General features: G+C 47.5%; 2 protein-coding genes across 3 annotated transcripts; one reads left to right on the top strand and one right to left on the bottom strand.

Moving 5' to 3' along the window:
- Positions 1 to 19: 19 nt before the first annotated feature.
- On the bottom strand, positions 20 to 2,743 carry si:dkey-45d16.4 (uncharacterized). 2 transcript variants are annotated; one of them, XM_062448442.1, is made up of 4 exons: positions 2,648 to 2,743; positions 1,731 to 1,995; positions 1,331 to 1,533; positions 20 to 898 (listed from the first exon to the last, which is right to left on the bottom strand). In XM_062448442.1, exons 1-4 carry the CDS (start codon positions 2,679 to 2,681, stop codon positions 522 to 524), a joined length of 879 nt encoding a protein of 292 aa, XP_062304426.1. In that variant the 5' UTR covers positions 2,682 to 2,743; the 3' UTR covers positions 20 to 521. The 2 variants fall into 2 exon arrangements, with proteins under 2 accessions (XP_062304426.1, XP_062304425.1); XM_062448441.1 differs by having other exon boundaries at positions 2,642 to 2,730.
- Positions 2,744 to 4,464: 1,721 nt separating this feature from the next.
- Positions 4,465 to 11,772, top strand: cygb2 (cytoglobin 2). The gene is given in 6 exon segments (XM_062448471.1): positions 4,465 to 4,500; positions 5,233 to 5,919; positions 10,841 to 10,949; positions 10,951 to 11,034; positions 11,037 to 11,075; positions 11,420 to 11,772. Coding segments are annotated over 5 exon segments (561 nt in total). The 5' UTR covers positions 4,465 to 4,500; positions 5,233 to 5,755; the 3' UTR covers positions 11,585 to 11,772.
- The last annotated feature ends 9,245 nt before the right edge of the window (positions 11,773 to 21,017 follow it).

The raw sequence follows: 21,017 nt of genomic DNA, 5'->3' as shown, positions 1-21,017 counted from the left end.
CTGATTAGAAAGAGCACGTTTATGTGTATGAAAATTGAATGCACATTTAGTTGGTCATACTTAGTTGCATACTAATGTAGTATATTGCCGAATAAATCTACTATTTAATAGAATACTTAGAATACCAGTTCATATGTTTTTAGTTAAAAGGAGTGGGGTACATTTTGTAGAATAAAAAACATGAATCATATGGTACACAATTGACTTGTCTTTTCATTTACAAATTGGCTTTGTGATCATATTCTGTAGTCAAGGTTCTACTCTGGATATTTTTTTTCAGTGAATACCAAAGTAAATTATTTACAAACATGAACTGACTAAACTATTACAGACTAGTGGGAGATCACTTTGCATGGAGAGCCTTTTGACAAAAACGTCTCGTCACGGAAACAGCAAGTTAAGCACATTAGAGAGTTTTTGGACGGCCACCCGTACGCCTGTGGACAGTGGGTGAAGGTGTCCCATAGTTCATGAACAGTCTCTGAGGGGGAACTCGACGAGCTCGTCGCCCCTTGTCCCCCTCAGCTCTTGAGCACCTTCTCCTTCAGCAGGTCCAGGATAACCTGCCTCTCCTGGCTCTCCAGCTCGAACCTCCGCTCCCTCTCCTTCCTGTCGGCGCCGAGGCGCTCGCGCTCCAGGGCGATTTTGCTCCGTTGGACCTCCAGCTCCTCCCTCCTCAGGGACAGCTCCTCCTCCCGCAGGCGCTGCTCCGCCTCGTAGCGCTTCTCCAGGAAGCTGAGGATCTCGGAGTAGGTCTGGCAGCAGCACTGGCAGGGCCGCTTGGCCATGGGGGCGGAGGAGAGGTCCGCCAGCTCCTCCTGCTCCTCCGGCTCCTCCTCGGGCCCCGGGGTGGCTGGGACGGCAGCGAGGGAGGAGGGGGGAGGGGCGTGGTGGAGATCTGTGGGGACGAGAAGTGAGAACGATTTGGGACGTACTTTTGTTTCCGGGGGTTTTAGCTCATATGATGATGATGATGATTCAACTCATATGTTTCTGTGCTTTATCCTTGATAGCAATGTTATACTGGCGTGGAAATGTGCATTTACTTCATGGAATGAAGGGTGTAAGGGTGAAGTAATGAGGGGTCAAGTTTGGTATTTATATCATGTTATGGTATTATATTACTCCAGATTAGAGATGTCCAACCCTGTTCCTGGATATTTCATCCTGTAGGTTTACATTTCAATCCAGCACATCTGATTCTAATTAGCTGGCAAGATGAATCATAATTTGTTACGACTGGGATTGGTGTGAAAGCCTACAGTAGCTCTACAGGGGCAGACTAGGCCTAGCGTGATACTAGGACATGGCTGAAGTTCTCATTTCTCACCAGGGGGTGGCACTGTCTGCATAGAGATGATGTTGGGTTTGTCCTGCTCAGGTGCAGACAGCTCCTCCAGGGCTCTCTTCCTCAGTTCCTCCTCCTGGTACTTGGCGCTCTCCCCACTGGCCAGGAGACCCTTCTCAGCCTCCAGCTCCAGCACCTCGTGTAGCAGGTCCTCCTTCTGGGCATACAGTCTGTCTGTTCCAAATCTGTCCACACAAACACACACAACATGCCCATGCGTTTGATGTATTACATAAATTAAAACGTATTATTTAACTCCTTTAAATAGTAACCTACCCTCCTTGTATAGATGGCATTGCATGTCATACTGGACCTTATGTCATATTGACCTCATATATACCCAACACATGCCCAACTCTATACTCGGATTGTTTTATGTTACCTGCGCAGGCTGGGGAAGTCCTGTTTCTTGTAGTAGTCCAGAAGCAGCATGGTCCTCTCCCTGCACCTCCTGGCGTCCACCTCAAAGTTCTCATCCTGCAGGGCGGTGGTGATGATCTCCCCGACGCGGGCCCAGATACGACCAGACTCCTTGGAACAGAAGGGGTTCTGCGCGATCACCTCACGGAGGAGGAGGATGTCGTGGCGGGCGGAAAAACGCACCTGTCGCTTGCGGGGGGCGGTGGAGGGGCCGGCCAGGGAGAAACCTAGAGAGGGAGGAGAGAGAGTGGGAGGTTGTGATGGGTGGAAGGATGATGGTTGAATAATGAAGTGAGAATGATTGAATGGTGAGGGAGAGATAATGATTACATTTAAATGATTAAATGAAATGAGCACAGGCAAGTTAATGGTTGTTACTTGTATTGAAACTTGGAGGTAGGAAAGAACTGTGATAAGGTTGAACAGTGATTCCAGAGCTAATTTGTAAGCTAGTTAGTCTTATTGATGTGCTTCAATATTATGGAAACTATGCAAATTATCATTATTATGAAGGTAAATCAACAAATTCAACAAAGTGGTCTCTTTTTTGTCTACATAGGCTACATGTAGTCCAATGTATACTGTGATTTAGTTATTACACCTGCGTTACAGATGTAGCCCCTCTCTATGGTGACGTAGCTCTCAAATCGCTTTGCCATTCAGACGAGCACAAGTATTTGCTGCTAGGCTACCCGCCGACAAGCCACGCAGATGACGGAAACAAAGAATCGCCTACATGTTGCATTGTTTATATACGCTACACTCTACAGGAAAATACACGATAGTACATATCAAAACGAGAGCTACGATATCAAACCCTGTTTATGGATTTTTTAAACCAAATAACACGTCAGACGTAGCGGTTTTGCTCACTCTCACCACCGTTGTTCGGCATTTCCACTACACGTTCCATATCGCCATAATTTCCGGTATCAGCTGATACACACAAAATGTTGAGGTCACTGTACACGTCCACTCACCAGTACAGGTTTCATGCTGACGTGTAACTCAACTTCTCGGGAAATCTGGCAAAACTGGCGATCGAGTCGTTACGCAGGACACAGAAATGTCCACAAGATGTCAGCAGAAGCTTGCAAACGCAAAAACGGAATTAATGCACATTCACCGTCTCCTATAAAGCGGAAGTGTCACTTTGAAAATTCAAAATATTTTTAAATAGGATTTTAATTCCCATGGTTACTTCCTAACAGTAACCATAACTTTGTCTCTTTCAACCCCACACACACACACACACACACATTAATGGACCCGACGCTGTGCTTCCACCCACAAACGCTGTGCCACACCACCCACCTTTTGTCCTTTCTCATTGAACTCGATATTGAACTCAGACAGGCCTACTGTGGTGTGTTAAACACACCATAATTCATGGTTATGAAATAATCAGCCTAATGGCCGACTCTTCTTCCCCTAAGACCAGGGTAGACAACTACACCCCCTCGTCAAGACAGAGAGCTGGAGATGTTTTTCAGATGCTTGACCTATTTGACAAGTCAGTTGAAGCAGACACGCAATTATGAACATGACCAAATGCTAGGGTGCACACAAATGAAAGGGGTCTTCTGGCACAAGACAAGGACCTGGTGTGGAGGAGTTTTTTTTTACCCTGTCTCTATTCAAAGGTCTTTCAGAATAATATGGTTTTAATATGGCTTATCACAGCCATATTACATGTCCAGTCTTTCTTAATCGTATAGTATGTTGCTGGTTATCAGTTATAAATTGGCATCTTAAAACGATACACTGCCTCATGCCCTTGCAGATGAGGTTTTGTTAAAGCCCCATGTCGCATATTTATTGGTTATTGATTGTGATTGACAGATGTGAACCATGTGAGTGGTGGGTTTTTTGGCACGTTAACGAGCATCAAAGTGGCACACCACTAGGCATTGTGATGAAGCCTGTCATCTTTGAAACGCCTTACTCAATAGCGCACATTCTCAATAGCATAATAGACCTGTCACACACACACACACATACATACACACACACATACACACACACCAAATCCCAGTCCTTTTGTCTGGACAGAGTTCCATCAACTGTCCCCTCTCTCAACGGTGCGCCCGCGAGCGTATGTCAAAAGTGTCTTTTTCAATGTCCCCAGTCCTGATTGGAAGTAGATAAGCGTTTGACCTCATCAACAGCGAATGTTTTATATCATCACAGCGTTCTGTGTTTGTCGGTATCGGAGTGCTCGCTCGTGACATTTGCTGGATGAATGTTTCAAGAGGGTTTCAATAAGTCACACAGTAGGCGACATCCATCACAATTCGAAACCAGTGGAGCCACCCATCTTTTATACATATTTTGTTTTTCTTACAAATGATTAGCCCTCCGTCTTCGTCTCTTCCCCCACCCCCTGTCTGTCTATAGCTCTACTTATTTCTCTTTCTCTCTTTCTCTCTCTTCCCCTGTCCCTCCCCTTACCTGTCAGGATGTCAGCTTCTCTCTCTTGAGAGACAACCCCTGGAGAGACCTATTGTTTTCCTGTCACATCGTATACAGGCTTCATCGCTAGACAGCACAAGCATCCTCTACTGCAACAGACACTCACACACACACACACTCACACACACACTCACACACTCACAAACACACACTCACACACTCACACACACACTCACACACACACACACACACACTCACACACACACACACACACTCACACACACACACACGTTGGAGAGATTAAAGGATTTTCTGTTTGGGTAAGTCCCAATCAGTATTATTATTATTAGAATTGTATCATATTAGTCATTGTTAGATTTATTATACTTTTATAGTACAAATACACAAAGTAATGTGGTGACTTGACAGTGATTTATAAAGGTCAGTGTTGTGTGGATGCTTACTTAGTGGGCCCCAGTTCGTTGTGTTTTTTTACGGACTTTTATTGACATGTAAAAATGGGCTCACAGGCCTTCAAGCTCCAGAGAGACTTTGCAATCAATTACCTCTACGTCTGGAGTTACTGCTCACTCCTTTCAGCTTATTGACTAAGAATTTTTAATCCACAACAAAGTCACACCAGTAATGGAGGAAAAACCATTTTTCTTTCAAGATTTACAATTTACAAACCAAGACAAACACACCCACAACATGCACAAGCATCCACCTTGATACACACTGCTCATCTGTCTGTCTTGTCGTCTCACGGACTGTCACAGTAGCACCAGTTCAATCGTGACAGTGGCAAGGAGTTCGTCTACATTTGCGTGTGTTTGTGTGTGTGTTTGAGTGCGCGTGCTGCATACGTGTGCGTGCGCGCTGGTGACAATTAGTGAGAGGGAGGGGAAGGAGAGAGAGAGAGAGAGAGATCCTGAGAGGAGGGACCCTAGGTGCTCTTTTTCTCTTCCTCCCCCTTTCTCTATCTATATCTCTCCACCCCCCTCTGCTCTTCTATCCACCCCTCTCTCCCACTCCCTCTCTCATTCCATCAGGTTCTCACAGCCACAGAAGTTCAGAGAGAAGGCATCTCCCCACACCAGGGAGAGACTGACTGAAAGAGCGCATCACTGGAAGAGGGGAGCAAACACTGAAGGAGCGTAACAGTGGAGGAGACGTTTTGGGGACAGTGGGAGGAGAATCTGAGCGGAGGGGAAAGGAGAGAGAGCGAGGAGAGAGGGTGAGAGAGAGCGAGAGAGCGGTGGTTTGTGGTGGCTGTGGGTGGTGGTGGGGGGTGGGCTGCGCCGTCAGCTTCCCGCCGTCCTTTCTGTGTACCCCCCTCCCTCCCCCCCTCCCTCCCTCCCTCCCTTCCTCCCCCCTCCGCCCCCCCCCCCCCCACCACCACCACCACCACCTCCTCTCCCGGACCCCTATAGTTTCTCCCCGCCAACTTCCGCCGTGGGGGCTCAGCTCTCCGTCTCCCTCCCCCCCTCCCTCGCTCCCTACCTCCCTCGCTCGCTGCTGGCCGCCTCCGAGCTGCTGCAGCAACGCAGGCGGACCGCCGCTGCCGCGCCGCAGATGGAGCCGGAGCCGCCCCAGCCGAGAGAGCCGGGGGAGACGGAGCACGGGGAGCGTCCGGAGCGGGTGGAGCCGCTGTCGGACGCCGAGAGGGAGATCATCCAGGGCACCTGGGGACGGGTCTACGAGAACTGCGAGGATGTGGGAGTCACGGTCCTCATCAGGTAGGCTTTGGAATGGGCTCCCCCCCCCCACCCCTACCCCCTCCCGAATGGAAAATACATTTGCTTAGGACCGTGTGGAAGTTTGTGACTAGGGGTTCAGAGGAGGAATGGGTGAGAGTGGACAGGTTTTAAGTCAATTCTCGGACAGGCACTCATTTAGCCAATCAGGCTGGATGCTTGTTGTTTCTGTGTCTGAGTAACAGGGAGGCAGTTTCTAACACATTCCCTTTGGACAAGGCTTAACGGTTGGAGCTTGTTTTTGACAGTTGAGCAGTCAATCAAGTCTGGAAAGAATAGTAGTTTCATCCATCATTAAAGTCTTAGTAGTAACTCAATACCATCTTATGGCATTGCAGTGATATTCTTGCTTTGTCTGCAAATGTAATTAGTTTAATAATTGTTCTTGAACCAGCTTTCGATCAATCACCTGTCAAAATGTCAAGGATAATAGGACATGTTGACGTTCATATGACTCTCTCCACTAATCCCCAAGCAGTTACTTGTGTGGCTACTCCCTTCCAGGTCATCATACCTGTCACCAAATTAATGAAACTTCTAATCCGCCCCAAAATATGTTTAAGTAGTTCCCAGAAGGAAATATGTTTCCAAGAGGTCAATTCAGAAGACTTCATTGGTACTGTCACAAAAAAAAGAAACCTTTTCATTTGTGTTTGTGTTGTGATGTCTTGCTTGGCATGTACTTTGTAGGATAGAGTTGTCTGATGCCTGGATTATCCTTCATCTCCTACATCGTCTCCTTGTTCCAAAATGGAAAGCCCCCCCAAGGGCTCGTTAAAATGGACAGCGTGCCGTCGCCAGGGCAACTGGCGTGAACGGCATGATCCGATTTTGGGGTTGAAGTGACAAACAGTCTCTCGGTCCCTTAGAGAGCACTTAAAGGGCAGAGAGCATTCAGTGTGTGTGTGTGTGTGTGTGTGTGCGCGCATGTGCATGTGTGTGTATGCATGTGTACGAGAGAAACAAGCTTTTGGATTAATGTCCGTCTCTACATCGACCATCGATGTAGAGACGGCACATCGACCATCGATCTGTCACGATCCACTCTGTCCTCCATTTCTTTTTCGACTCCTCTTGCGTCTCTCCATCCCTAGCTCATCCATATTCTGTCTTCTGTCTCTCTGCCAACCCCCTCCTATTCTTCCGTCTCTCCCTGTGTCTCTCTCTTTGTCTCTCTCTGTCTGTCTGTATCTCTCTCTCACTCTCTCTGTGTCTCTCTCTCTCTCTGAGTCTCTTTCTCTGTGTGTCTCTCTCTGTGTGTCTCTCTGTCGATCTCTGTGTCTCTCGGTCGCTCTCTGTGTCTCTCTCTGTGTCTCTCTCTGTGTCTCTCTCTCTCTCTCTCTCTCTCTCTCTCTCTCTCTCTCTGTCTCTCTCTCTGTGTCTCTCTCTCTCTCTCTCTCTCTCTCTCTCTCTCTCTCTCTGTGTCTCTCTCTCTCTCTCTCTCTCTCTGTCTCTCTCTCTGTGTCTCTCTCGGTCCCTTAACAACAGAAGAGGCTCCCATGGGCTAGCCTGGCACGCCATGTCTTGAAAGCTTCTTTTAACCCTAACCCCAAAAGCATTAAGCCACCACAGAGGCCAACAAAGGAAAACGGTGACTGTATAGCCAGGTCACCTCGAAGACCACAGGAGAGTCCAAAAGCTAGGCTGAGTAGTGCAGCGTTGGCTAGATAGTTGGTCCAAGTCCCGCGTGGAAAGTGAACAGTATCCGATCCCAGAGGGTTCAGTAGGAATGCATATTTGCATGTATGTCCTTCTGCTCGGGTGGTCGGAAAGAATAGACGGCGACAATAGCCTGAGCCAATGCGTACAAATGCAATTGCACCAACGAGGGAGCTCCAGGCGCTCCCTGTTACATGCAGTGAGGCAGCTTTGTGATGCCACCGAAACGCCGTGCATTAGTGGATCGATCCAAAGGAAGTCATCATCGCCAACCTGTGGGCTGTGTTGTTTCCTGTTGATATGCAATTCACCAGATACATTTTTCAGCTGACCTGAGGAACACCTGATTGTATTAAAGCTCTGTCATAGATTTGGTTGAGTTTCCATCATTAATAAGAGTTAGTGGGTTCAATATGGAAGCATAAAGGTTCTATGTAGAACCCCTACAATGTTCTATGTAGAGGGTTCCACAGGCAAATGGCTCCATAGTATTTCTATATTCTGAGAGTGTATTCTAGTGTCATGTAGGCCAGCTGTATAGTTGGCTCCCTGGGGAGGTGTCATAATGTCATGGTCAGGTCACTTTCTCAGAACCTCCTGGAATATCATGAGCTGAGACAGTTCTTCCCTAACTCAATAGAGGCAAAGCACACATTGGTTCTCCCCAAGGGGTCCTCCACAACATCAGGCAAGTGGTCTCTGCACTCAAAAGCATACACCTCCTTGAAAACAAGCCCACAATACGAATCAGCGTGTAATTAACCAGTAAAGCTTATGGTGCGGCTTTGATGAGTTCATTTAAATTCAGCGTCAGGTCGGGGTAGCGAGTGTGAGGAACGTCTCAGACACTACTGACACCCCGCTTGTCTCAGCCACCAGACATAGCGTTGTCAGAACATCGTGTTTCCGTTGTGAGGGTCTCAGTCAAATTCCCAAACGCCAAATGTTTCACAGGACGTTTGTTTTATTGAAGTTCTTTCTAGATAAAAGCTAAAACACTATAAAAGAAGGTCTTTCCCATTTCCTGCGTGTCCCTTGCCCGAAACATGTGTTCAATTAGAACCGCACCAGAGTACAGAACATTGGTTGTTGAGTACTGGCAGATACAACAAGAAAGAAGTATCTTGTTTCTGAATTCTAAGAGAAAGCGTCCTGTTCTCCTCGCAAAGAGCTGCGGCTACTTTCATGTTTATCTCCCAGACCAGGAACAATGGCTTTCTTCGCTAGTTGTTCCGTTCAAAGAGAGAGCGCAGCGACAGCTGGGAAAGCTTCGCTTGGACAGCTACAGGCTAGGGAGCGCCTATGTGGCTAGCGTAGCATGTCACAGGATCTGGGGGACACGGGTGTAGTGTAGCGGTGGTGCCAGAGGCCAAACCTAACCAACGGAATAACTAAACCGTGTTCCTCCATATCCAGCCAGCCACACTCGCGTTAGAGCACTTATACAGTCAAATTGGGTCAGGCGAATGTGTGGGCGCCATGAGAGTGTGCGTTCCCTTGTGTGTGCGCGTGTGATTGCTTCCAGTACGATGTGTGGAGTCTGCTTTATTCATGAGAATAGCCTGTGATCTGTCACCCTGCTTTGCTCCAAACATACCACTCTCTTTAAACGACCAGTGAAAGCAGTCTTGTGACTTCAATGCTGAGCAGCACTGTCTAATTTAAGTGCTTGTACGATTCAGCAGGGACTTACATCAACGCAGCCCTGAATCAAAACTAACTGAGTTTTCCTAGAATCCCACATGATTCCCATTCTTCTTGCTTACATCTCCAAAGAGAGGTCACAGGATGGTCCTTTACTGCACAGACCTAAAATAACTCTCAGTGTAAACAACAGTTCGAGTTCAAACAAGCCAAATGACGTCAAAAACAGCAGTCTCTGTGGTCTTTGTGTGAAGTCCATTAACCCCAAACCTCGACTTTTCTTCAGAAGTTTCCGACATAAGCGAAGGGCAACCACCGAGGTCATAGACATTCTTCCTACATTTCACGGTATGTATGGACAAGGTGGATGTTGTCTGTTTCAATACCAAAACACCCAAGGAGAGGCCTCCATATTACACATTTACATTTGACATTTAGTCATTTAGCAGACGCTCTTATCCAGAGCGACTTACAGTAAGTACGGGGACATTCCCCCCGAGGCATGTAGGGTGAAGTGCCTTGTCCAAGGACACAACGTCATTTTTCACGGCCAGGAATCGAACCGGCAACCTTCTAATTAATAACCTAATCTAACTAACCGCTCAGCCATCTGACCCCCATCTGACACATGAGGACATGTAAACACGCACCCAGAATCTGCGAGAGGAACATGTACCTCCATCTGTTCAGCTGCTCCAGTCCCCAGCACCTGCCTCTAATTACACTCGAAAAGACTTGACGATCCTAACAACCCTCACCTCATCAGCAGTCCTTCTCCGCTCTCCGCCTGCCAATCATTCCGTTGCCACGGCGTCGCAGGCAGACTCCTTCTCGAGCAGACACGGCGAGTAAGCATCTCTCTCAGAACGTAAACACTTCAGTCGTAGACCCAATTACCATGATGGTGAGGAGCTCGATGCCACAAGTTTAATTGCAACTCCAGGCACATTCAGGATTTCAAAATCTTAACTTTGGGGTTGTTTTCTGTAAATCACAGATAGCAGTGAGTGATGTCTTCAAGGATTTGACAGAGAATGACTTTGTCGCTACGGGGCGTTTGTTCCATGAGTAGATTATTATTTAATCAAGCTTGAATGGCTTGGTCAAATGTTATGAGGCGTGTACGTTTCCCATTAAGACAGCTTTCAGTTACTTAATCAGAAGAATTTAATGGGTTTTGTCGAGCCTATTAACTGCCATAATATATCATCATCTATCATCAGGGTTCTGTAATGACATCATTTCACCAAAGATGCAAAGTGATACCATCTGGGATTGTTGTGAGGACACATTATGGACTAAGAAGTGGTCTTGGTGCTTTTAGATACAATGTCATTTTAAAAGATTGAGTGCAAATCTGTTTCCTGGAATTTGTTGGTGAAGCCTTCGTCCTTTTTAAACGTTCACACCAGCAGAGTTCATCAAAAGCAATGCCTGTTTGAACCCCTTCGTCATGATGCTAGGACGCTTCAACGCAGGACCGTCATGGTCCACAAATACGGTGCCCGAGTTCCGTCAAGGACTGTTTCCCCTCATTCGCGTTGTCTGTTTCAGCCGCTTCACTCGCTATTCCACCATCTCATCCCCTCTTTCCTTGCAGGTTTTTTGTGAACTTCCCCTCGGCCAAGCAGTACTTCAGCCAGTTCCAGGACATGGATGACCCGGAGGAGATGGAGCGCAGCGTCCAACTGAGGCTCCATGGTCGTCGGGGTGATGAACGCCATCAACACGGTGGTGGAGAACCTCCACGACCCTGAGAAGGTCTCCTCTGTCTTGGCCCTGGTGGGCCAAGGCACCATGCCGTCAAACACAAGGTGGAGCCCATGTACTTCAAGGTAAGGAGTTTGGATGTACTCTTGAGTTTGACTGTGGCTTCTTTTCCTGTCAGTTCCACTGTGCTTCTTCACTATCTCGAGGCAGAACGGGAAACAGTAGAGGGAGTAATTACTATCCACCCCCTACTTTTTCGCTAGGCCATTATCTTTTACTTTTTCACTTTTCATCAATCTCTTCCCTGTCTCTCTCCATTGTCTCATTTCCATTTATATGATCTCTTCTTCCACTCCCCTTTCCCTCTCTCTCTCTCTCTCTCTCTCATCTCTCTCTCTCTGCTCTCTCTCACTCTCTCTCTCTCTCTCTCTCTCCCCCTCTCTCTCTCTCTTTCCTCTCCATCTCCCAGATCCTGAGCGGTGTGATACTGGAGGTGTTGTCAGAGGACTTCCCAGAATCCTTCACTGCCGAAGTGCAAACGGTGTGGGCCAAGCTCATGAGGGCCGTGTACTGGCACGTGACGGGCGCCTACACGGAAGTGGGCTGGGTCCAGCTCTCCAGCTCTGCCGTGTGAGGAGAGGGGGGCGGGGGGGTGGGCCTGGGGAGCTTGTCGGGCGGAGGACCGCGGCGGGGGACGAGCTCCATTGTTTCGACTCTGTAATTCCTTGGGGTTCGAATGCCTCGAGGGAGCAGGAGTGCGAGGAGGGAACGGTGGTTCCAAGGGGGGACAAGGAGATGTGACTTGTAATAGAATCTCTTAATTGTGTTCGCTACTGTATCCAACTTTCGGGGCGGGGAGGGGGGGGACCTTTCCCCCCCCTCTCTCTCTCTCTCTCTCTCTCTCTGTCTCTCTCTCTCTCTCTCTCTCTCATCTCTCGTCTCTTCCTCTACTCTACTGTGTGTGTACTGTGTGTACTACTCTAGAGATGTCGTCTGTATAGTTGTACAGTGGGTGAGCATATGTATACCTATGCCCTCATTCAAGACCATTGTAGTTGCATTGAGATAGGCTTTTAAACTTAAGTTTCCATTTTAGGCACTTGTTGCTTGCTGAAATTCCAGCACTTGGTGTTGAACCCAGCTCTATCAGATATTTTTTATCCAATCATAAGCACCCTTCATGGTATACAAGGAAATCTAAAAGTTATGCTTTACAAACAATCGCATTGGTGATTGAATGAAGTAGAGAGCTTAAAAAACAATGCATATTTTTGCCGTGCACACACACCAAATCAAATAAACGCTGTCTCAGACAAACACATACTCACACTCACCATAAGAAGTCCCTAATGCTAATATTTACATGGCTGTCAGTTGGTTTACATCCTGAGAGCCCCATATAGACACATGCATTAAAACCTCCATTAACGGTTTCAAAAAACTCAGGGATCTCAGGAAAGACATCAGTTCTTTGAAGTCGTGTCGGCACATCCCTCACCTTGTAACCTCTTGGGGGGGGGGGGGGGTTAGAGTTAGAACTCGGGGGCTCAGTTAGAACGCTACAGCTCAACAGACAGTTCTTGTTGTTGTTGCACTGACTCTATCCTCGTTAGCATTTAGATTGACTCGCACCATCCAAGGTCACCTGGTCTCGTCCCAGTCTGCACCCAGACAATCCCTGGATACACTACAAATCTATTTAAAATGGCTCTCGGATCAAATCTCCTGTCAGTGTCTGCGCTGGTGGGCGTGCGGTAACTCCCTTCTGGTCTCTCGTAGTATCCTCATTTAGCATTAATGAGGCGCTAATGAGGCTCCTTGCTTCCTCATCCGACCATCCGTCCCACAGCCCTCCGCCTCTCCATGCTTTCTACTGGCCGAACGCAAACAGCAAAGGCCGTCCTGTTCTGACACGCACGGCTACTGTGCTCCGCGCCTTTCTTCATTTGAAGAGAACTACTAGTAGGCCTATTTGGTCAAGGGTGTCATTTATACCATAGGCTACTGTAGCTGAATCGGGATTAACGGAGTACAGTTGCGTAAGGAAAAGTGATAGTTTAGCACGACTTTAGCCTGATCACTTTAGAGGAGAGCAATGACCTGCACTACCACTAGAATCTGTGAATTGGTTATCAATCATCTCTCCCCCAACACGTTCCGGCCCAACCTTTGACGTCAACGACACATTTGGATTGCTTCCTTCCCTCTAAGTTCAAGCCCCCTGGTTTCATTAAGTAGCAGGCTGAAGAGAAATATTTGAGTTGGGCAGAGCTCCTTCTGACAGGATGTTTATTAAACATGCGCACGGTGCGGTGTGTCACCCATAACTCTACAAAATGGCATCGTACTGTTTTCGCTTCCCCCTCGGTTGCGGGCTCCTCCCTCTGACAGCTGAGTTTCCCTCCGTTGACAGATGTTTCCATCAGAGAGCTTCTCCCACCTGCCAGCGTATTTACACACACTGACACGCAATATGCACATGCACATGCACCTATACTGGGCAAGCACTCACGGGAGCATGCACGGACACGCACATGCGCCCCACCGACCACACACACACACACACATTTGAATCACTCTACTGTATGCTATTGCTATAAGTCATAGTTCTACAGAAAATAAATGTCAACATTGTTTCTGAAAAAAATGGATCTGAAAACGTCCACATCTCACATTGCGCACACATTTAACGCTTTTGGCAAATAAGGGCATCTTAACATACTGTGCGTGGGTCTAGTTAAGTCAGTTGTGAAATGTTTTGTCCGTTTTAAAGTTTGAACTTTATATTTTTCTAAATATATTAACAGATGATTAACTGTATATGTATTTGTTTACTGTATATTGATTAGTACTATATACTGTAATTGTTTTCTGGGTGGCAGTCCAAATGAAGATGCTTTGGTATGTATGCACAGTATATAACAGACCTGTACCTCTGCAGGTTCGGTAAAGATGAATAAAGTCCATAAATAAAGTCACCTACACTTGTCTCAAAATGTCTGGACTATTTCCCCCGATACATGAATGATACAGTAGATGTTCATGTTAGTTATTGACAGTTACTTCTACCCGTGCCTCAAGCTATTGAAGAAGAGTTGAATCATTTCTCAGAAGGACGACATCATGGCTTTTAAAATTCCATTTCTTGTCAGGTTCCCCCTGGGCCAAACAGACAGCAGTAACATTACGCAAGAGTCCCCTGCCTGCAGGTGCACAGTGCGCATGCTCTGTCCCACTGTTACAGACCCCCTGATAATTAAATAATGGAATGTAAATGTTCCTAATCAATGATTAATGACTGCCTGTTTGCTGTTTGAAGCTTCGAGCGACGCTCTGTATTAGAGGCACCAGTGGGAGATTCACGCTGAGAGGAAGACGTTCATTTTTCAATCCCAGGCGGTAATGTATTCAAGCTCTCCAGCTGTACGCCAGCGTGTATCCTCCGCCGACAGAAATTGTTTTGATTTATTTTAGGAACGGACTGATTTCTGGCATGTTCTGAAAGTTCGAGACCGTCGTTGCTCTTTCTCACTTCCGTTGACGAAACACTGGGCTCCATGTCATTACCAGGAAAACAAATGCATGAAAAAAGGGATGATTGGCTAAACAGGTGATCTATCTACCATCCTCTGTTGCACCTGCGGAGGAGAAACACTAGCAGGGGGGGGGGGGGCACACTGTTGCTCCCCCGACCTCTCTCATTTGGTGTGGTTGGCAGGACACTGACGTGTCACCATGGCGACGCGGTCTCTTGTCACCAGAAACTGTCTTTCCAGGAAGGGCTTGAGGCAGTCTCCCATGATAAAGATGCGCACACGCACGCACGCACACACAAAACCCAGAAGAGATACATGAAGCAAGATCAACTGGCTGAGATACTGTGAGGGAAATAAACTGCTCATCCTAGATTTGACCATCTTGTTCAAAAAACAAAACATCATCAAACTATAAATCACTTTCTAACACACACACATTCACATGGCCCTACACAAATGCATACACACCTGCACGCACGTATGCACACACAAACACACACACTGAGTCAGCAGTTCTAAGGCTGTTGGGATTATAGAGTGGTCTAATTATAGTTGCCAGGACAGGAAAAGTACCTGGCTGCAGATCCATAGACATCACCTCTGTGGCTTCATAACCTTATTATGACAGCTAGCGCTGCCTCGGGACACGAGACCTCATGGCTTTGCTGTCTGTTATGAAGCCATATCATATAGGCCGAGGTAGGAGTGCTGATTATCCAGTCATGACAGCACCGTAGAGGTTCAAAGTGAAAGTGAAGCCATCTCGATGGTCAGAATAGTGTCGTGTTATGAGTTCTGTCCGTTAGTTCTGTCTGTTATATGACTGTTCTCAAGCGGGGTATGATGTGCAAATATACAAATTCACTTGGTTTCATATCCGCAAACTTGGGCTCATGAGATCATTGAATGTATCTGTCTTTTAGGGGACAATGTCGGTACATAAGGTGGCCATGCAGGTCAATACCAATAACAGCTCCAATAGCAGCCTAAATATCCTGCAGGCTTTCAAACGGACATGGCTATACCAACTGAAAAAACGGAGGAATTTGGTAATTAGGCGAGAAAAGCCGTTGAGGAGATGCGCATCCACACTGGTACGGCACTTGACATTCCTGACGGCGCCCCAGTGAATCCATAACCGTCCAGCCGTCCACGCTCCGGAGCGCTTTTGACAGAGCGGGCTCTGAGAAGGGGAAGCCTGAGCTCATCAGCGTGAAGGGAATTGAATATCTCTGGTTGGAATGGCATGAGAATGCCCCCCTTCGCCCCCCCTGCCTAAGGCGTGTTGTCATCCTGCCCTGTCTCACGGCGCCACGGGAGAGTGGCGTTGGTCGTGGCGCGGAGGCGGCAGGCTCCAAGGGTACAGAAAAGAGACGTGTCGGGCCTTGTCTTTTCGTGCTCCTCCATTGTAAATGGGCGCCTCGTTATGGTGTCGCTGGGTTTGGTGTTTCTTAGGCTTCGTTCGACAGCCGTTACGGAACAGGAGCTCTGCCCTCGCTCACTAACAACCGTCAATTGTTTTGTGTGTGTTTCGGACCAGTTCGGTACACAGTGAAACAGTTACACATGGATGCAGGATTAATGAGGTCTGGTGGAACACGGATGGGAGGAGGTGTTGGTGGTGAGGGGAAGGGTGGGGAGGGTTATGCAGAAAATGCACACACATCACATGGTGGCTTATGTGTGTATCACGATGTCCCTGGCCTCAATAACATGGCCCTGTGATCCCGTCTAATCCCCCCCAGCTAATCCACACAGGGCTTCTCTGCAAGGCGCAGGGAAAGGGAGAGACACAGGCAAGCAACGCTAAACGCTAAAGGCTAAGGCTAGGCTAACTCCGTCCCTCCAGACTGCCCCCATGGGCCGTTCATGCTGACATCCCGGGCCTCCAGGGTGCAGGGTGGGCCTGGTGGACCATGTGCACCACAATCATGGTCCTCACGACCCTGGCCATCATACTGCGGAGACGCTTCTCCAACCGAGTCAAGCCGTGAGTACCGCCGCCAGACTGCCTTGTGAGATAAACTGAGTCCTCCACTGTCACTATTGTGTGGATTTCACACAATGTTCTGACCTTTGTGTTGGAGAACTCCTCCAACTCAAACTGTAGAGCAGAGTTCTGTCGGCTGAGGCAATTGTATTTTCATATTTGGGGTTATTAACGACTTGTGTCATGTTTGAAGTTTTTTTGATTGAGTCAAAATCGAGCTCTCGGAGAGATAATCTGGATATAAATTATTATTTGCGCGGCAAATTGACTGATCGAACCAGCTCCTTCACATCTAGTGACCACTCCACGCTCCCTTCTGTGTAATGCGGAGAATTCTAGCACTTTGTATGGGCTGGTGATTGTTTCGAAGAAATCCCAGCCCCTCGGGCAGTTGTTGAGCTCGTTACATCTCTGTGACTGTCAGCATCTGGGAGATAAAGCTGCTAAGGGGTGCGGAAACCCCCGGGGGGGCTGGAGGTTGTACTGATTCAAGGTGATTTCGTGCTGAGACGCAAGCTTGATTTCCGCGAAGTGTGTTGTTGTGTTCCTCCCGCCATTCCCTCCTGACAGCTCTCTTGAAGGGCACTTCGTAGAAAACCCCCACGGCGCTCGCCAGAAGCGCCCTGTACATTTTAATCTTAAAAGCCGCGGTGTCCATTTAAATCAAGGTGGGAGGGAAAATAAAAGAGGTTTGAAGTTCACACTGGGACCCCTCGATCCTCTCCTCCTCTGTCAGAGCATAGACCGAGTACTTGAGATAGAGATTTAAAAAAAAACATAGAGATGTGATTATAGAGAGATGATTATCTAAGGTATGCAAAAACACATCGATGATAGATGGTGGACTGAAATGTGGGATAAGACGCCAAATACCAGCCTGTTCCTGGCGCGTCTACGCCTCCGGCGAAGTGAACCCAAACAGAAACGAAGGTGAAAAAGTACATGTCGGCCAGTCTCCGATCACGTCTCACTGCATCAGTGTGGTTTCAGGCATCACTATGGAGTTTATGAAATACATCACTAAGTAGCTCCTTAAAGTCATCTAGTCTCAACTCCCTGCTTGGCTTGGTCCAACAATCCTTAAATCGGATACTTTTCGGTTCCTTGAAGCTTTACAGTATATTGGCTTGATGAAACATGTCCTCTGTGGAAGGCTTGGGAAGTTGTACCGGCATGCCCAAGTGTATTAAGCTTAAACACAGCATCAACTGTCACTTCGTGTTTACAGTGTTTACAGTGTCATTTCCTCGGAGGAGGACATATCACCGTTGACATCACTTCCTTGGGTTCTGGACACTGTGCGGATGGTGCCCAGATACTGGACAGGTTTTGGTCATGAAACCTGAACTGACAATTGCTCATTCGCAATAGGTGAACTGTCCTGAGAGGGGGAGTCTGTGGAGTAGCTCATAGCCTGGGAATGGTGTTGGCTTGTGCGAGTAGTTTGGGTATTTTCATACCACTCCCTGTGGGACAGTGTCCAGAGTTCCAATGTTTACCCCTGAAGCTGATGGAATCCTGCAAATGTGATGGCTTGTTTGAAATACACACACACAGACATTCACGTATACACACACATACTACTGTGCACACTTACACACTAATCCGCATGCATACACGCACAAACAGTCACACACACGCACACACAAAACATTACCATAAACAGTCAGTCCTAATACACCTTAACACTCTTGGCTGGTGTATAGATGGGACACTCGATGAATAATTGCCTCACATATCCCACATGGATTGCATTACAGACAAAACCTCTGCTTAAATTGCATCTCACCGCTAGCAAACAGACCAGAAACGGTGACACATCACTTTGCATGAACTCAACTAAACAGGCTTAATGTTGGAGTGGATGAAACGAGAAACCCCCTCAATGAGCAAAATCACACCAAAACATAGAAGAAGATCCTCCTCCTCAAACACTTCCTCGTCTCTCCGAGTCTGGCAGGAAGTCCCCTGCCGCTGAGTCACAGAGGGGAACGATGATGGCCCCTGCCAGAAAGCGAGCAGCCACCACACTGGCACTTCCACTCCCCACAGCCCACCACACAAACGTGGAGGTTTCCGTCACACTGTCCCGTGCTAATGAGATCTGACACCTGTCCACCCACTCATCCACCGTCCTCTCTCCTCTCTCTTTCTCTCTACTCCTCTCTCCTTTACTCCTCTCTCCTCTCTCTTTCTCTCTACTCCTCTCTCCTTTACTCCTCTCTCCTCTCTCTTTCTCTCTACTCCTCTCTCCTCTCCTTTACTCTCCTCTCCCATCTTCATCTCTTCTCTCTCTCCTTTCATATCCTCACCTCTCTCTCTCTCTCTTTTCTCCTCGCCTTACCTCTCCTCTCCCATTCTCTGCTTTCTCTCTCCCCTACTCTCTCCTATACTCATATCTCTCTCTCCTCTCTCCCCTCTCCTCTCCTCTCCTATCCACATCTCTCCTTTCCTATCCTCGCCTCTTTCTCCTCTCCTCTCCTCCCTCCTCTCTCCCTCCCTCCTCTCCTATCTCCTCTGTTATCCTCATCTGTCCTCTCTCTCTCCTCTCTCTCTCTCTTCGCTCCCTCAGCCTCCCTGATGAGCTTGGGGAGAAAGAGATGGCCTACATGCCGAGGGACCCGCCTCCCATGCCGAAGTGAAGCCTCCCGCTCAGCCAGGTGTCAGCTTCGGGTACATCAGCCTGGTAATGTATGCAGTGCTGGGATATCTCAGCCCTCACTCTGGTGTCCGTGCGACCTGTGAACTTGTCTGGTACGGGGAGTTTGTAGAAAGTGCCGTTTGTTGTGTCTGCAGAGGGTTTGGTTTAAAGAGTAAGTAAGTAAGACTTTATTTGTATAGCACATTTCATACAAGAATTGTAGCTCAAGGTGCTTTACATAAAATAAATAAAAACAATAATACAAGTGATAAACAATTCAAACAAAAATAAAAATCCCAATAAGATCTCTGTTCAAGAGATCTTCAAAAGAGGGGATTATACTTGGAGTTGCGTGCAGTTGAGCACCTGAGCAGAGCTAAGTTTGATCACTGCATTCACATTAGCCTCTCGACACTTAAAGAAGATTTCAAGAACATATTTCGGAGAGACAAGACAAAACAACCCCCATTTGGTTCCAATCCAACCAATTTATGCAAATGCTGTGGATGCTCTCTCTCTCTTCCTTGTACCCCTCTTGTTTCCATGGTACCTCCATCGGTGTCTCCACTGATGGATCCTCATCACTAAACTATTCTTAGTCCTCAATTAAGAGAGGTGCACCTAATACCTAATAGTATCCAATCAGATATGGAGATCTGGGAGAATAGTAAAAAAAATAAAAATAATTATAGCCCTAGAGAGCAGAGCCAAAAGAAGCGACTGTCAACTCTAGCTCCATGTTGGCTTTCAGAAAGCTTTAGCCACGGTAGCATGACACGGCTAACGAATGTCCTAAATAGGAACACCCTAAGCGTTTCCCTGGAGAGCTACCATCGTGTAGGGTTTAACTCATACTGCCTGCTGTAGATTCACACACTAGGAAAAGCCTTTTATCCCGATGCAAAGATATCGACACCTGATGTTTTATTTGCCAACTAAACTGCCATTAAATCCAGACTCTGTCAATAATTTTTTAACCACTTCTTCTTTGAGATGATCAATGAGCCAACAAATTGTGTTTTAATCCCTTTCTATCCTGGGCATATTAGACTTGTAATGGCAATTTTCTTGTTTCTGCACATCATTTTCCCCCCAGATCGCCAGGCAGCTGCATATGAAGCATACAAGGGGAGGGTGACCAGGGAAAGAGAACAGGTGAGGGCTCCATTATCCTATTGTGATATCTTGTCTGATTATCAACAGTGCTGTACATTGCTTTTTATCCAACCCCACACATTTCAGGCCCGCTCTTTTGTCCATGCCCTTGTGCCAACGGGCAATCATTCCTATTCAAAGGCGGCGCGACGAAAGCAAAGGGACTAGATCGGGCTTCACAATCTAGGATTATGTCTTTTGTCAGCTTTTTTTCCTGGAGGGAGATAAATAGAAAAAGCGTCTGTGGAGTCTGTGTAGACAGACCAATTATTCTCACAATTAATGGGAGGGTTGGAGCACAAAGGCAGACGTACGCCACAGTGAATGTGGCGGAAACCGGCAAACGCAGTCCACAGCCATGGCTAATGCACGTGGACACGGAGCATTGAGGAAACACCTCACTGCAGAAGCCCAACCCAAAACACCCTATCCGAAGTCAGACACAGTCCTGCTAGTATCAGTGTCTGGACTCAAATGACAACAAGGGAAACCATTTCAGTCACCTGAGCGAGAGGAGGCGTGGCCTTAACAGTAACAGTGATACGCTCCCTTAGGGATGGTTCTCATTACCCCCAGACCTGGGAATAAGAGCAGACCCTCGAGAGAAAGACCTAGAATAATCCAGAAGGAAGGCTCAACCATGCCGGGAGCCAGCGAGAGTAGGGTGGCTGACCCTCGTCTACCAGAGCACTGGCGAGACGTCCGGGCATGGAGCATAGAGAGAAGGCAGAGCCACAGAGTAAGC

Source organism: Osmerus eperlanus, chromosome 22 (genome assembly GCF_963692335.1).
Source record: "Osmerus eperlanus chromosome 22, fOsmEpe2.1, whole genome shotgun sequence".
Classification (NCBI taxonomy): Eukaryota; Metazoa; Chordata; class Actinopteri; order Osmeriformes; family Osmeridae; genus Osmerus; species Osmerus eperlanus.
This window is presented reverse-complemented; position numbering and strand designations above follow the sequence as displayed.